Source organism: Aythya ferina (assembly GCF_964211825.1).
Source record: "Aythya ferina genome assembly, chromosome: 2".
NCBI lineage: Eukaryota > Metazoa > Chordata > Aves > Anseriformes > Anatidae > Aythya > Aythya ferina.
In genome coordinates, this window is record NC_140297.1 from 111,492,438 (window position 1) to 111,510,306 (window position 17,869).

The 17,869-nt window shown below is 40.1% G+C and overlaps 1 protein-coding gene across 3 annotated transcripts in view; it reads left to right on the forward strand.

The window, feature by feature from the left end:
* The window catches only part of MIB1 (MIB E3 ubiquitin protein ligase 1), a 70,741-nt gene that overhangs the window by 17,092 nt on the left and 35,780 nt on the right, over positions 1-17,869 (forward strand). For all 3 annotated transcript variants that reach the window (XM_084510342.1, XM_084510344.1, XM_084510343.1), the window contains exons 5-11: positions 3,770-3,836; positions 8,370-8,574; positions 11,749-11,932; positions 12,247-12,391; positions 13,290-13,423; positions 14,477-14,584; positions 16,802-16,999. In XM_084510342.1, coding sequence (XP_084366468.1) covers positions 3,770-3,836; positions 8,370-8,574; positions 11,749-11,932; positions 12,247-12,391; positions 13,290-13,423; positions 14,477-14,584; positions 16,802-16,999 — 1,041 coding nt within the window. The remainder of the gene's footprint in view (positions 1-3,769; positions 3,837-8,369; positions 8,575-11,748; positions 11,933-12,246; positions 12,392-13,289; positions 13,424-14,476; positions 14,585-16,801; positions 17,000-17,869) is intronic.

The following is a 17,869-nucleotide window of genomic DNA, read 5'->3' on the forward strand; positions in this document are numbered from 1 at the left end:
TATCTTAATCCACAAATTTATCTGGAATGTTACTGGAAGCATAGAGTTGTTGATTCCTATTATTATTAATACAATGGCTTCATTTTCCATATTGGCAAGCTGTGACTTCAGTATCATTTAGAAAGTAGGGGTAGTTGTTTTTAAATTGAGAGAGGAGTGAGATGTTTATGTATACGTATATACCTTCTATATTTATTTGCATTTGTCAGCTGACTTTGTTTTGCTTCTCTTCACACTGCTTTATTTCTGTTCCTTCTCCTGTAGTCCCAACCAAGCAGCTTTTCATCTCTCCATAAGTGAGTTGCTTAGAAACATACCTCCCTTAAACAGAAATGCATTTTACATTTTTTTATTGATCATATCAATAAAAATATCTCTAAGGATGACAGTCGTGAATTTAAAATGATCTTCTCTAGAAACAAAAAGTTACATGTGAAAAGTTTTAATAAGTACCTACAGTCAATAGACCCTTACCATTCAGTCAGGATTTGTCTGTTTTCTGATTTTCCTCTGTAAGAAGCTGTTGCTGTTGTTTTTACACCTCATACCTCTTTAACATTTCAGTTATTTTTCTAATCTAATTTCTCCTTATATTGCTTTCATTCTTCTCAGCTTCTTGAAACTGAAAAAGATTTCAGTTCATTTAATTTGAAATGCTGCATTTCTTAATTTTTTTAGCTAGAGCTCATGGATTTGTCCAGTCCCTCATTGTTGTAACCCAGTGACAAAGCTGCATGCCCTGGCTTTCCTCATTTGCCCTGTGAGGGCATGTTTCCTTGCCAGAAGCATTTCTCAGTTTTGAGACTTAAAATGACCTTTAGGGTGTGTGTTCCCTCCTACATCAAACACCTGCAGCTGTGGCATGGTTCCGGCTGGTTTAACTGTCAGATCAGTATTAATTTCTGTCCTGGTATTTACTGCTGATGTAGGTGCTATTTCACAAACATTCTTCTTTTTCTTAGCACACCTGGTCTCCTTATTACGTCTGCAAACTTACCTCCCTGGTTTGGGTGGCTGGCCTTTTGTGCTGATGGGAATAACTCAGCTATCCCAACAGGCAGCTGCTCCTTCAGCACTGTTTTACTCTCCAAGGTCAGAGATGATGGCCCTTTTTACACCATCTGCTGACACTGCTGTAATACACTTTTTTTATTCCTGAAGTTTTTATGATGATGAAATGGCTGGGTTTTCATTGATATAATTAGATAGTAAGTCAAAGCCAGCTGTTACATCTTCTGTATTTCCCATTTGGCTGAGAAGATCATGATCTTCATGTAATCCAGTCACATACTGCTGAAAAGCAGAGAGTTTTTCAGCAAAGTCAGTAAGTAGATGGTAAAAGAATGAAGATTGATGTAGGCAGAAACTGTCATTACCCACCGAGTTGAGTTTTCATTTTAGTGATTTTCTGCTTAACTGGGGTTCCCGTCTCTTCTCTAAGCATACAAAAATTCCACAAAATCTACAGCTTGCTTTTCTGTTTCTTTTCTCAGAAGAGAGTCATCTTCTGGGTTCACTGAATGATTTCTACATCCAGTTAATGTATGGAAAGCTTATATTTTGTTTTCATCTTTGAATTAAATTTTTTCATCTTGAATTAAATGACTTGGGCAGAAGAAAGCATGTTTTCATGTTCTCCATTTTTGATAAAACTGGTATCTGGTTTGCTGCAAGTACAATTCTAGTTGGTCAATCAGCTTTCATGGTTCTGAAGTACGAATAAGAAGTTTCCTGTCATAAAACTCCTGTGTGTTTTTCTTTAGTGTTGGTTATGTTGTGTTTTATTTTTAAGGCCTATATTATGTTGATGTTACTTTTGTTGGTAGTGCTGTCCACAAAGTTGTCAAAGGAACTCTTTGTAAATACAGTATATATGAGTTTTACTGCCTTCATCTCTGTCAGTGCCTCATCTTTCTGTGCATTTTGAGTCCTTTCCAATTTTTTGGTGAAGACACACGTGTTAAAAATGAACACGTTACTTTGCTTTTCTGTAATAGATCACACCCTTTTCCTCTGTAGTAATTTAGCATTGACTCCCCCATGTTGCTGGAAGGAAGATGAGTGTAAAGCTGGTGCTGGACATCAAGCTACAGCTTAGTTGTGCACCCAAGTATATCATTATACTCCAGAAATAACCTGCGTGGTGCAGGCTGGCTAGTAAGAGAGCAGGTTTGGAGGGTTTTGTGTCACTCCATAAAAATCAAGGTATCCTAACCTGCTTCCTGAATATCTTGCAGCAGAAATTCTCAGTAAAAGGCTAATTACTATTTTATTTCTGCAGTTAGCTTTTAGCCATCCTTGCGTCATGCACGAGCATCGCCTGGCTGCAAGGAGACGCGTGTAGGGCCCTCCTGCACTCTGTGCTCGATGCTGTGAAGAAAGAAAACCAACTCTAGTGCCTGTGATTGTCGCCTGGCCCAGGAGGCTGTGTCCAGGGGATGGGACCGAGTGTTTCCAGGCCCGTTATGGGTCTGTGGGTGTCCCTCAGCTCGCCATCTGGGGCCCTCAGCGCGGCCCTTTTGTCCCCGGCCGACTCGAAGCCAGGGCCTGCCCACCGGGTGGCAGCAGGCTGTTGTACACGGCTGTTCCCTGCCCAGCTGACTCCTCCTTTCTCCTATTTTGCAGAACAGCTATATCTCATTATTTCAATCCAGCAGTTTCTGCTGTTTTTTCAGAAAGTGATGGTGCCTTCTTCGTAGGTCCGGGTCACTGGGAGAAGTCTGGTGGTCATCAGTGCCTCCCTCAGTGGCTTGGAAGTCTCAAACAGTTTATTTTAATCCTTTTGCAGGAGTACAGTCTGTCAATAAATCCTAGATATGGAAAAAATATTTATTAAAAAAACATTTGCTTAGTTTGGGTTGATTAGATCCCAGCTGCCTGTCATCTTTATTTCTTCCCCCATTCCCTTAGAATATTCTGCCACATGTACAGACAGCTCCCAATCTCCTTCCCAGCTCATCATGCACACAAAATGCCCTTTGTTTAGTGAGGATTGTTCCCCATAAGGAGCAATGCCAGATGGTAGCCCTTTGGCTTAAAGGGTTACGCAGAGAAAGAACTAGAGGAAGGGAGAATCACAGGAGCCTCCCCTGGCTTCCTGAATAGGAGCTGGTTATCACACTTGAAACTTCTGTGCCTCACATAATATAAAGTGATCTTTCTGCAGGCATATGCTTTTGAACTTCTGTCTTTAAATGATCACGTTTAGTTCAGCTTAATTTAAACCCACATCTTTGTATTCTGTATGTTTTTCGTAGGAAATTGTTCAGTTTTTAGAATTCAGGTGCTAGGTTTTATTCTCTAAATTTTTAATATATGTATATATATGTGAGAAAAATGTTTGGGAAGAGGGGACAGCACTGGTGAGCCTGAAATAATACTGTACAGGAAAGGCTGTGGCCTCAAGCATTGTCTGTAGTTACTTCTTTCTTCTTTGCTTATATTCATATGCTTTTTTTAAACAACAACTATATAGAACAATGCCAAGGAGATGTGTTATTTTACTACCTTTTTGGGTTAAAAAATTGTTAACTTTTATAGCCTTTTGTATTGGTAAGTGTTACTCAAATCTTGAGAATGTCAAGGCTGACAGCTTCGAAACTATTTGAGCTTATTTGCATCAGTGACTTTCATGGAAGATGTTTTTATACGCATAATTTTCACTTTTGCTTAATTGGGTGTATTTCAATTCTAGTTTCACTGATTTATGTTAACTGGAGACTCATTCACATTCAGTGAGGACTAATGTTGCCTTAATCTCTTTCGCTAGTCTGACCTGAAGTGTGTCCAAGATGCAAAAGGAGGCTCTTTCTACAGGGACCATTGTCCTGTGTTAGGTGAGTTGAAGACAGTGTAAATTTGTTTTGATCCATGTTAATTATACATGTGGGTTTCTTTTCAAATGTAATCTAAAATGACTGTCCTTCCTGGTGAACTGTAAATGGTAGCATTTCTGTGCATTAATAACGAACTGTAACTCCTTCCTCAATATTGTTTGGTATCAGTGTGCCAGACTGATGGCAAGGGAGCTGTTAAATGTTGAACGAGTAATAAATAGTCATGTGTTGTGCGGAGTATTTCTAAGGAGCTAAATATCAACGCATTCTTCTAGGACTTTTCGGTATTCAGAAATGTTTAACAAGTAGCATATGCTCGGCCATAAACAAATCTATTTGAACACATAATTTAGCATATTATTTTGTGCTAATACTTGAATATGCTGTGAAATCGTGGTTGCAGTTTCCCATCTCTGCTGTTGCACTGACACATTCCTCTTGTGTCTTAGCTGGGCTACAAATAGGTGCGGAGTAAATAATCACAGAATTTCTAGGTTGGAAGAGACCTCAAGATCATCGAGTCCAACCTCTGACCTAACGCTAACAGTCCCCACTAAACCATATCCCTAAGCTCTACATCTAAACGTCTTTTAAAGACCTCTAGGGATGGTGACTCCACCACTTCCCTGGGCAGCCTGTTCCAGTGTCTAACAACCCTTTCGGTAAAGAAGTTCTTCCTAACATCCAACCTAATATAAATAATAAAAATAATTGCCCGATGTTCTGTTGTTTTTTTTTTTTTTTTTTGAAATACAGTCAAGTTGGAATAAAGTTTATTAATTCCTAGGCACAAATGTCTCTGTTATCTAACACAGAATGTTAGGGATTGGAAGAGACCTTGAAAGATCATCTTGTCCAATCCTTCAGCTGGAGCAGGAACACCTAGATCAGGTCACACAGGAATGTGTCCAGGCGGGTTTTGAATGTCTCCAGAGAAGGAGACTCCACATCCCCCCCAGCAGCCTGTTCTAGTGCTCTGCCACCCTCACTGTGAAGAAATTTCTTCTCATATTTAAGCAGAACCTCCCATGTTCCAGCTTGCACCCGTTGCCCCTTGTCTTAATGTGTATCTCCTTTGTGAAACATCTGGTCATAAAATGGGATGCTACAGAAAATTCTGCTTTTTGCACTATTGCTTTTTGACAGCAATAGTAAAAAGGTGAAAACAGTAAAGGTTTGCCTTTTTTATAAAATAAATAAATAAATAAAATGTTGTCCAGAAGGCTATGTACTGTTATGTAGAGGAATTGTTTGGAAGTAAAAATGCAAGTTATTCTGATCTTTGTATCTTGCTCCTGTACTTGAAGTGAGTTTTGTCACTTGAGTCTGACATGAGTGGGAATAGGTTCTTTGTTACACACAAGTAAACCTAGGTCCTCGTGCATACCCTGCATTTATTTCAGTTCATGTTTTAAAAGTACAGGTCTATGCTTTCTACATGTAGATTGCTTTTGGGTAATACTGTGTTTGAGTGCATCAGTGTTAATCACTGAAGTTAGTAGGAGACTGTTTAAATTCTTTCTCTTCTACGTTATCAAGTTGCTCTTAATGGATGACAACGAACTTAGTTCATCATTCTAACCACGTTATGCTCCATCTTCTCGATCTCACTCTTTGATAGAACATCTGTCCCTTTCATTTGCATTCTAAACATAGTTCACAGATAAGTTCATGCTGTGAATTTAAATCTATGCTTGCACTAAAAGCTAGAAAGTTATATTTGAAGCTTTGTGTTATTTAGAGTAGAGTACTAATAACAGTTCAGCAGGGGCCTAATTAAAATAGTAGTCAGGACAAAATACTGAGGCTAATTTTGTTCAGTACCTCCTCAGTGACCTTTATGATGAGGCAAATCCAGTCCCAGAAAATCTGCAGGTGACACCAAATTGGCTGAACAGTGTAGTGGAAAGTAGAGCTTTATTCAGAAAAATCTTGAGAAAGTGAAGAATTTGGTGAGTGGAGACCTCACGGACTTCAACCAGAAGTGGTTGGAATGGTTAAAATAACACTATGTACCAGGACAGACGTGGAATTGTGCATTCCTAAGTGAGAAGCCTTGCCGAGGAAGACACGGGTGTTGCAGTGAATACCAACTACGGTGGCAGTATGCCATTATTGAAAACAAAGCAAACTGGATAGTGGGTTGGCTATATGACAGTCACTCAGATTGGAAAAGATCTTTAAGATCATCTAGGCCAACCTATAACCTATTATTGACACGTCCACCACTAAACCATGCTACTAAGTGCTACATCTATGCATTTCTTGAAGACCTCCAGGGATGGTAACTCAACCACTTCCCTGGGCGGCCTATTCCAATGCCTAACAACCCTTTCAATAAAGAATTTTCTCCTAATACCCAACCTAAACCTCCTGGCGGCAACTTAAGACCATTTCTTCTCAATGGTGAAGAGGCTGTATCCAGTTTGTGTTGACACTTTCACCCTCCACACTTTCAGTTCAAAAAAGTTTTTTTTTTTTTTTTTTTTTAGAAACTCTACAGGTTCTGTCTGATGTTGGTTTGCCAAAGTGGTTAAGGGACTGTGAGGAGATGATTTACAAGGAGAAATAGCTGGGCTTGTTCAGTCTGGCAAGGAAGAGGTGAAGATGTAATCTACCATCTACTGCTAATTGAAGGGTGACTGAAAATGCTCATACTATTGTAGAATGGCTTGAGTTGGACGGGACCTTGAAGATCATGTAGTTACAAGCTCCCGTGCCGTGGAGGGGGAATGCCACCCTCTAGACCATGTTGCCCAGGGCCTCATCTAACCTGACATTGAACAATTCCAGGGATGGGGCATCCACAGCCACTCTGTGCAACCTGTTCCAGTGCCTCACCACCTCTGAGAGAAGAATTTCCTCCTAACATCTAAAATGAATCTTCCCTCTTGTAGTTTAAAACCATTCCCCCTTATCCTGCCATTGTCTGCCTGAGCATAAAGTTGTTCTCTGTCTCTTTTAAAAGCCTCCTTTAAGTAGTGAAAAGTTGCAGTAAGGTTTTCCTGAAGCCTTCTCCTCTCCAGGCTGAACATCCCCAGCTCTCTCAGCCTTTCTTCATAAGAGAGGTGCTCCAGCCCTCTGCTCAACTTCACTTTCAGAACTGAGGTAGACAAAGCCGTAGCTGACCTCAGATGGTCATTGCTAGCTCAGCTTTGTGTGGAATATCAGACCAGATAACCTTCAGACACCCCTTTCTCCAGTTAACACTTCTATAAATTTTGCTCTTTCTTCCCTGTCTAATCATGGCTGTCTCTGGAGCGTTTGTCTTCAAATGATCAGTTTTCTCTCTAGTGAGTTTTTTATTAGTAGCTTTTCTGCAGAAATATTTTTTGACTTTGTCTGTGCAGGATTGGCTGTTCCCATGTTGTGAGTGTTTTGTTGCAAAGGTAAAGGGTGCGGACTCAAAATAGCGTTCTGTCTATAGGTCCTTTAAACAAAGACCACGATGGAGAAATCACTCTGACAATGTGGGTGGTCATAGAAGTCAACGTCCATTGAACGTGAGCATCCACTCATGGCCGTGTTTCCTCTCTCAGCAGTTTCTTCTAAAGCAGCATTGTAGTCTCTTCTTGACCATTAAGTCCTCTGCAGACTTTGACTGCTGCAACATCTGGTGTGGATTTTGGTCTCTGGAATTGGTCTCCCTCCAAAGAATGTCATTGTCTCTCTGCATCAAACTAAGCATTTCTGCTCACTACAATGTGAGGACCCCTCCTCCATTACTGCCTCTTGCTTGGAAGAGGAAAAACACTTTTTTTCCCTTTAAGGCAGCAGTGTTATTAAAGGCTCACCCTCTCCTTTGCCACTGATGTTGCTGTTGAACTCCATCTACATGAGTTCTGCAGTTGTCACTGCAGTTATCCAGTGGACAGTACCAAATACCATCCTCTTGTTCTGTCAGCGAGCAGATCTACAAGTTCATTCTCAGCAGTTAACACAGCTCGATGTACATGGATGTATGCTGCTTTCTCCCAACTTTTGACTTTTCACTATGAAGTGTCTCTTGAAATCAGGCATTGTCTGGAGAAGGTTTTTGCACAAAAATTCGCAGTATTTTTCTTTTTTGCCAATGTTTTCTCCACATTCAGGAACTGACCCAATTAAAAAAAAAAAAAAAAAAAAAAAAAACAACATTTTCTGTGGGCATTCTGCTTATCTTTCAGCCTCTGAGGGGGTACATGGCACTTTGTATGTGATGCCTCAAAACTATCAGAGCTTATTTTGATGTCTAGCACCACAGCTGTTACCCTTCCTGTTAGAGGTCAAACTAGAGTCTGTCACAACTATTTATCATTTACCATTTTCACTATTTGCCGTGAAAACTCAAAGAGAAATAGTTAATTCCATACCCAGGGACTCAGGGTTCTTTTTAACTTGTTCACCTCCCTTTCAGCTCTTGGCCATTACTGTTTCATAGATATGGAGAGGTTTTGTGGGTATCAGTTCTGTGTCAGAAATGAATTTGTGTTGTTTAGATTGCTTGGAAAATGAACGTGGTCATGCGAACATTTTCTTCTCTTTCCATTTCAGGTGAGCAAAACGGTAACAGAAATCCTGGTGGGCTGCAGATTGGTGACCTTGTAAACATTGACCTTGATTTGGAAATTGTACAGTCTTTGCAGCATGGTCACGGAGGATGGACTGATGGCATGTTTGAAACCTTAACAACAACTGGAACAGTTTGTGGCATTGACGAGGATCATGACATTGTAGTACAATATCCAAGTGGCAACAGGTTTGTTATGTAGCCTTCTGTCACTGATCTCACAGACTGCCTTTGCCTTCTGCACTTGTGATCACTTGCTGCCAGAAACATTCTGTTCTCCTTTTCTGTATATTAAGATTTCCCTGAGAATTTTTATATTGCTTTTGCAATGTGTTAACGAGGACTTTGATAGTGCAGCTCTCAGATCTTTAAAGATTTAAAGCTTTAGGGAGAAAAGTTTGCTCCCTCTCATACTTAGTGATAGTTTGAGTCCAAAATAATAAAGCTGTGGAGTATCTTATTTCTAAGACAGTGTTTTATACAGGTTTTTTTTTTTTTTAATTACAAAGCATCCCATGATTTTAAGGGGGAATGGTAATAGTAGTGCATTGTGGGGTTTCAGGAAAAGGGGTTGAGATGTGAGCTTCTTAAGTTGGGGGTCTCATCTAATCATAGACTCGTCAAGCTTGGAAAAGACCTCCAAGATCATCTAGTCCAACCATCCTACTACCACTAATATTTACCCCCTAAATCATGTCTGTGGGTACCGCATCCAAACATTCCCTAAAACACTGCCAGGGATGGTGACTCTACCACCTCCCTGGGCAACCTGTTCCAATGCCTGGCTGCTCTTTCTGAGCAGAAATTTCTCCTAACTTATAACCTAAACCTCCCCTGGTGCAACTTGAGGCCATTCCGTCTAGACCTATCACTAGTTACCTGCAAGAAGAGGCCGACCCCCAGCTCCCCACACCTTCCTTTCAGGTAGCTGCAGAGAGCAATGAGGTCTCCCCTGAGCCTTCTCTTCCCCAGACCAAACACCCCCAGCTCCCTCAGCCGCTCCTCATAGGACTTGTGCTCCAGGCCCTTCACCAGCTCCGTAGCCCTGCTCTGGACACGCTCCAAGGACTCCATGTCCTTCTTGCAGTGAGGGGCCCAAAGCTGAACACAGTACTAGAGGTGCAGCCTCACCAGAGCTGAGTACAGGGGGACGATCACCTCCCTGTCCCTGCTGGCCACACTACTCCTGATAGAAGCCAGGATGCTGTTGGCCATCTCAGCCACCTGGGCACACTGCTGGCTCGTGTTCAGGCAAGCATCAACCAACAACCTCAAGTCCTTTTCCTCTTCACAGATTTCCAGCCCCTGTGCCCCAGGCCTGTATTGCTGAATGGGGTTGTTGTGACCAAAGTGCAGGACCCGGCACTCAGACATGTTGAACTTCATCCTATTGGCCTCTACCCACTGACCCATCCTGTCCAGGTCTCTCTGCCCGGCCTTCCTACCTTCTGGCAGATCAACATTTCCCCTCAGCTTGGTGTCGCCTGCAAACTTGCTGAGGGTGCACTCAATTCCCTCATCCAAATCATCAATGGATGGTCCCCAACACCGACCCCTGAGGAATACCACTCATGCCAGCTAGGTTCAACTCCATTCACCACTACTCTCTGGCCCGGCCATCCAGCCAGTTTTTAACCCAGCACAGAATGTACCTGTCCAAGCCATGGGCTGCCAGCTTCTCCAGGAGAATACTGAGGGAGACCATGTCAAAGGCTTTGCTGAGATCTTGGTAGACTAATCAACAGTCATTCCCTTGTCCACCAGGTGTGTCACCTGGTCATAGAAGGAGATGAGGTTGGCCAGGCATGACTTGCCTTTCATGAACCCATGCTGGGGTGGATCTGATCTGGCCCTATAGGATTGTGACAGTGGAGGTGGAGTGGCAGGTCTCTTACTGTTTCCACCTGACTCTCGGGGGGATGACTCTATTCCCTGTTCCAGACTTCCAGGTCAGGAGGCTGAGTACCTGAGGATAAGTGGTATGACTATTAAAGACTTAAAAAAAAAAAAAAAAAAAAAAAAAAAAAAAAAAGGCATTGAGAATCACAGCCTTTTCCTTATCCATAGTAGTCATGTTCTCTACTGCATCCAGTAAAGGATGGAGGTCCTCCTTGGCCCTTCTCTTACTGTTAATGTATTTGTAAAAAAACCTTTTTGTTCTTTTACCACAGTGGCCAGGTTGAGCTCATGCCTTTCTGATTTCTTCCCTGCATAAGCTAGCAACTTTCTAGTCCTCTCCCTTCTTCCACTAGACATAAACTCTTTTTTTTTTTCTTCAGAGCAATTTTATGCTTGATGCACCCTAGAGTATGGTTGGCCCTGCTGGCTGCCAGGGCTCACTGCTGGCTCACATTCATCTTGTCATCAACCAAACCTCCCCAGATCCATTTCTGCAGGGCTGCTCTCCAGCCTCTCATCCCCTAGTTTGTACCTAGAGCCAGGGTTGCCCTGTCCCAGGTGCAGAATCCAGCACTTGCTCTGGTTGAACTTTGTGCAGTGCTGATTGCTCAGCAGTTTAATCTGTCAACATCAACATCACCTTATACATTCCAGTGTTCCCTCTGGATATTGTTTGTTTGTTTTGTATTACTTCGTAATATTAAGCTATTTTCCTAGCTAATGCGAGCTGAAGGGGTGCAGGTACCATTATTTCTGAATGTCTGCAGAGCCAGTCAGGGGAGGTAATCTGTTCTGTGGTTTCTTTCCTAACTTTGTCCTTTATAGAGATCATCCGATGCTTCTCAGTGAGATCAGACAGTTGAGTGCAAGTCAACCCCAGACCAAATGATATAAAGGACACACCACCGTATTAGATACTATAATAAAATGCAGCATAAAAACAGCTGAATGTCTGTAAACCAATAAAACTTACAGTACAAACAGGGATAGCTTGGTTAAAAATTGAGGTGCATCTAGGCCACGCATTTGATGGAGAACATTTTTAAAACTGACTGTTGCATCTTCTTACTTGGGAAGAGGCAAAGTCATGCATTCTTTCTTTGTTGTTCTCTTACAGTACAATCCTTTGTGAGATGATTTGAATCTTTCCAAACAGACTGACTTGCCTTCTTCTCGCCCTGAAAAAATAAACGAGTTGTATAGCTACTTTCAGGACTATTATGTTGTTGTGAGCTTGCTTCTCGTTTCCCTGGGAGGATATTTCTTCAGAAGCGTACATCTCTGAGGGTTACTTGGCAGTATTAAACTAAAGAGCCATAGATGTGTATAGGCAAAAAAAATGGTTAGCAGGATATATGATGTGATATCAAATTGTAGAGAGCTTTAGGTATACAAGGAGATTATTTTAAGCATTCTTTCACTTCCTAAGTTTATAGACTCTGCTTTAAATGATTCATTGTCTAGGTGGACGTTTAATCCAGCTGTTCTCACCAAAGCCAATGTTGTCCGAAGTGGAGATGCCGCTCAAGGTGCAGAAGGAGGCACCTCTCAATTTCAAGTGGGTGACCTTGTTCAAGTCTGCTATGACTTGGAGCGAATCAAGCTTCTTCAAAGAGGTCATGGAGAGTGGGCTGAAGCAATGCTTCCTGTAAGTACTTGTATGTTTGGACTATTAGGATCGTACAACTCATACAATTTTTCTGATTGTGATTATTAAAGTACCTGGAGGTTATGGGAGTCAGTTGTGACTTTGTTCTAAGTCGGAGAAAGTACATTTCACTAAGCAGGGTAATACTTGCTCAGCTATTGTAAGCTGCCTAGCCTGATGAAACTTAGTTAAAGGGATTAGTGACTGTACTATTATACAACAGACTTCATAAGATCTGTGTTTCATTATAACTTTCATATTTCTCAACATTTTATTTTTAGTATTATTTACATTTGATGTTTTCTTCAATGCAGACTTTGGGTAAAGTTGGTCGCGTCCAGCAGATCTATTCAGATAGTGACTTAAAGGTGGAGGTCTGTGGGACATCGTGGACGTATAATCCAGCAGCTGTCTCAAAGGTGGCATCAGCAGGATCCGCTATAAGTAACGCATCTGGAGGTAAGTTTGAAGAATAACCTGTAACGTCTGTATGATGAGTAGTGGTGTTAATCACAAAATTGTTAAGTACTGGTATATCATTTGTATATATGAGTTAATATATGTATATATGAGTTAATATTTGTATATCTGAGTTAATAAAACTCAGACTCAGGGTTCAGCTAATCCAATGTTAACTTCCCAGAGAGACACAAGAATAAGCTTGCAGTGGGTATGGAGATGTTATTCGATCTTCTCTTGATAAGATGCAAAAACTCCAAATTTGTGTTTCTGTTTGGCTACAGTACAAGTATAGTGCAAGCTTGGAGGGCTTTAAAACAGCGCAGCTCTAAGGGCTTTAAAATTGAAGTGATTAGAAGGGATGTTAGATTGGAATAGGCTCTGAGGCGTGAAGAGTGTGCCACTGGGTGTAGCAAGCAGTTCCTTGTTTAAAAGGTGTTGGGGGATAACAAGCATAAGGGAGGAATTTGTTGCAAGCAGCTACTCAGGATAGTATTCTTTCCTTAAATGTGTTTTCTTAAACTTAATTAGACAATCTTTAACTAATTGCAGTGGAAGATTTTTTTTTTAGTCTAACATGAAGTTGAGCTAGAAGACTAAAAAAGCCTGGTGTGTAACATGTATTTTTACACCCCCCCCGCCCTTTTTTATTTCATAGTAGACAAACTATTTGTGGTTAAATCAACTTTGTTATGAAATATGTGATGTGACGGCCTCTACTATGTAAAGGATACTGGGGTGCAGTGTTTCCTTGAAACTGAATAGTAAATTAAAGCTGCCATTTTATGGTGGTTTGTGTATTACTATGTACATGTTGTTAGGAACAAATTTCACACATTTTTCTGTTCTTGTGTGACTAAAATGGTAATCTTAACTGTGCTTTGTTTAATAATTGCAGAGAGATTGTCCCAGCTATTGAAGAAACTATTTGAAACCCAAGAATCTGGAGATCTCAATGAAGAATTAGTTAAAGCTGCTGCCAACGGAGATGTTGCTAAAGTGGAAGATCTGCTAAAGAGACCAGATGTGGATGTGAGTGTTCAGTTCTGGAGGGGGCTTGTTATGGGCACCTGTAATACTGAAAGAAGTTGTCCTAGATAACCCTTGCCAGACAGTACTGTGTCTGCTTAGAGGTAATACGACTGGTTCTAGTGTCTCTGCTATTTGTTGTCCTATGAAACGTGCTGGGGAACATATAAAAATGCTGCTTAGTACCTTTTTTCACTGGTCAAGTTTTGTGTTATGTTGTCTGCTGTGAATTAAAATACCTTTAGGCATGTGTTTTCCAGAGTCAGGGCAGAGAGACAAACGCTTGCAATTAGCAAAGGGTCTTGAACTTCTTTTGTTTTGAGATAAAGGGAAGGAGGATTGATTTGGGTGGGTTTTGTGTGTGCTGGTTTTGTTTTATTTTTTTCTTTTTCTAATTCATGAGGTAAACCACCTAATGTGCTTTGTCAGGTACTTTTTACCAAACTGTCTAATCACATAACAGTGAAAAATCTAAAGTAAAATGTTTAAGAATTATAGGACTTCCTTCAGGGAACATGTTTTGAAATCATGAGATGTTTTTCTCACTACAATGAAGATTAAACTCCAGTAATTCTGAGGGGTAATCTGTAGCTCAAGATTGTACAAAGCATGGTATTTTGTTCAGATTGACTGCTGTTCTTGACACAAATTAGAAAATGATAATGAGAGGGAGAGAGAGTTGTCATCATTCTGAGAACAGAGAACTGGCATCGTTCTGAGACCTGTTCTCAAAATCTTGCCTTTACAGTAGCCCAAAGGTGGTTGTTTTTTTTTTTTTTAATCCATTTGTCATTAAGGTCTTGATGTTTGAAGTAAATCCCTTTGGTGAGTCTTTCCTTCAATCCAGATAATTCTATAAAAATGATAAGGAGATCTTCTCCTAGGAGATCCTAACGTATGTCAGAAATACAGCTGTCTAAAAATAGTTCTGATAGCTTTATGTGCTGTGATATGCTGTTGCTTTAAGTTTTCTAAGACACTTGCATGTATACTGTGTCTCATAGGTGTGCATGTGTGTATCTTGCAGATGATCTCAAAGTATTAATATGCTTCCAGGTAAATGGACAATGTGCTGGACACACAGCTATGCAAGCGGCTAGTCAGAATGGCCACGTTGACATTTTGAAGTTGCTTCTGAAACAGAATGTGGATGTAGAAGCAGAGGTAAGTTAAATATTATTAAAATACGCTCTTTTTGTCCCTTTAAGTTTTAAACTTTGCTGTGTACAGAAATACAAAGTGTGCCTGGTGACAGGCAAACTGCTTTTCTTGTTGGTAGCTAACTATTGAAAAAATTGCAGTGTAATTGGGCGTGTAGGGAAATAAGGTTTTAAAACGGTATATAGCCAGGGTGCAAGGAAATGAATAGGACTATATTTTATACAAATTGCCTTTCTTGGACAGGGTCTTACAAAGTGTCATGTGTTTAGTACAAGATGTGTAGCTTTGTATTTAAAAGCTGCCATTCAGTGTGTGCATTTCTGTTTTGTGGGGCGGGGGTGAATGGGATGTGGGAGAGATGTGGGATTACTTTTCAGTTTCGTAGTGGCTATGACTTCTACAGCGCACAGGACTCTGACCTTCAGGATATTGATTCTGTGTCTCACTGATACCTTGTGTACACCTGTCCCTTTCCTTCCTCTTTGTTAGCTATTGGGAAATTAATTGCATTTTTTGCTGCCTATGATCAGTATTTGTAAGGCACCAAAATCTTTTAGAAAAATTGTTTCCTTGTTACTAGAACTGATTCCTTATTATTATCACTATCTTTTTTAAGTAGGCAAAATGGATCTTAGATTGTTCTAACTTTCACCTGAGGGTTAAATTTTGGCTTAATGGGGAGACAACATCACTTTCATTTAAGTAGTAATTCACTTAATCTTTTCTTGATAGTTTGCACTATCTGTAATGGCTCTATTAATGCTCTGTTAACTCTTTGGAATTACACAGAACTTATTTTGGCTTTCTTGCATTAGATGAACAGTAAGTTGCAACTGCATTTATTTTAAGAAAGTAGCAGCCTATTGGATAGCATTATATCTTCTGATAAATGTTTTTTTTAATAATTTTTATTTTTTTATTTTCTCCACTGGGGAAAAATATGGGAAACATAACTAAGTACATACAGCCTTCTGTAACGTTTTTATCTAGATGTAATTATTGTGGAAATGTTTTTTAAAACAATTTGATCTTGAATTTGCTCTAAGTAATGGGGAATTGCATACATTATTCCCTTTTTTCCTGTTTGGCTCCTTTTTCTGCTTTCCCTGCCTTGCACTGTTCAATGTGTGGGTCAGATAATTCTTTTAAATGTCACAGTGAGTGGAAACCCTCTTTTCTTACCATAATTACATTCTCAAACTAGCTTTCTGCTGACAGTATTACGAAGGTTGAATACCCAGTTCTTTAACACCTTTAATTATGTGAAATATAACCTGTATATAGAACTGTGTAAAGCTAGTATGGGGTTCTAGTGGATGAAGCCCCTTCTTAATTTCCTTTATTTCATTTCAGTAGTAGAGTGCAATAGGCCAGCATGCTGCTTGTGGCATTCAGAGGAGGATACCGTCAGGTGCTGCATCTCCAATGTCCGATACTTACCCTGTTCCTTATATACAGTGTTCACTTAAAAGAAAGTTTGAGGAGAGAGTAATACAACTGCCAACTCTCAGTTTAAAATGGAAGGATTTCTTGTTTATTTTTTATTTTTATTTTTTAGAATGATTGTTCCTGGGAGAATTTTCTACCAGCAGATTGTAATATTTGTATTTTTAATTGATTTTTACCTCTTTTATACTTAGACGTAATACATTGGTGGTGTAGCCTTTGTTCATTTTGTGGAGCACAAGAAGGATCCGTCAAATTTGTCTTTCTCAGAATATAAATTAAAGCTTAATAGAGTGCTCAGAAACTAACAGCGGGCCCAGTCATTGTTTGGGTAACAGAAAAACACCTTTCTATGCTTGGGCTCTTAGCATTATATTAACATATATTTTAGGCCTTAGAAGATGCTGCAGAGCCGCTCCATTAAGCACAGAGCAAAACTTTGGGCTGTTTACTTCACTGTCTGTGGCATGGAAGCAATGGATAAAAATCCTTGCTTTGCCTGCTTTGCAAAGCATATTTATTCATGGTGACATTTTCTGGGGATGTCCTGATACTGCTAGATAGAATGTGTATATTTTTATACAGAGATTCTTCATTCTCTACTGTTTGTATTTTGATAAAAATTTTAATTATTTCAGTATTTGGAAAGCATTGAGGTTATTTAATTTTCTTTCTTTGAAGAAATTGAGAATGTGTAATGGTTCTGTGTAAATTTATCATCTTGTTGAAAGGCAATGTGGAGCATGCTGGATCAAAATAATGTTTCTGCTTTAGGACAAAGACGGAGACAGGGCTGTCCATCACGCAGCCTTTGGTGATGAGGGTGCTGTGATCGAGGTTTTGCATCGAGGCAGTGCGGATTTGAACGCTCGCAACAAACGGAGGCAGACTCCACTTCATATTGCGGTCAACAAAGGTCATCTACAAGTGGTGAAGACTCTGCTGGACTTTGGCTGCCATCCTAGTCTCCAGGTAATGTAAATGTTGACATGGATTCACTTTTTAGGTATTTAATTTTGATTCGCTGTGTGTGGATGCTATGTATATAGGTGATAGAAAAATTATAGAGAATAGGATTGAAAGGAACAGATCTCGTGAAGCTATCTGTCCCAGCATCTCCCCTAACATGATGAACTGCAATAAAAATAATCCTATATTTATGTATTTTCTTGACACCTAGATATAGGCGCCTGACTTATTCAAACCAGTTTGTGTTAACTGGTATTTTCACAGCCTGTAGTTATCTGTAATTGTTAACTTTTTCTCCTGTTTAATTCCTCCTTTATTGAATCTGCAGCTGTTTGCTCCTTCTGCAAGCCACAGCTTTGCATTTTTTTAGCTGGTGATGCTGTGGAATGTTTCATTAAAAAAAAACAAAACAAAACTTTCTTTAAGAATTGACCTATCATTGTTAAAACTGTTGGGCCAAATTCCCTTTTAAATTCAGGCTTTTATCTAAAAAGCTGTGATGCATAGGGCCTCCAGTACCAGAATTACACAGGGAGTGAGTTTTATCCATAATTAATGTGGCGGAAGCTGCAGCATATGAGTGCAGCCTCCTGTTGAGAAGGTAGAGGAGAAACCAGCTGTCAAATAAGCAGGCATCCACGTTCTGCAGGAGCTGAATGCAGCCGCCTTGTGAATGCAGTGCATTAGTAGAAGAAATCAGAAAGGTGAAGTTTGAAGAGGTTTGCAACAGAAAGAAAAAGCTGTAGTGTCCCAGGAAAATCAAGATATATTGTAACGACATGTTAATTCTCTTGTTTTGCCATAATGTCAAAAAGGATTTTTGAAACTGTATATCCACATAACAAAAGATGAGCAAATGTTCTTAAAATTAGC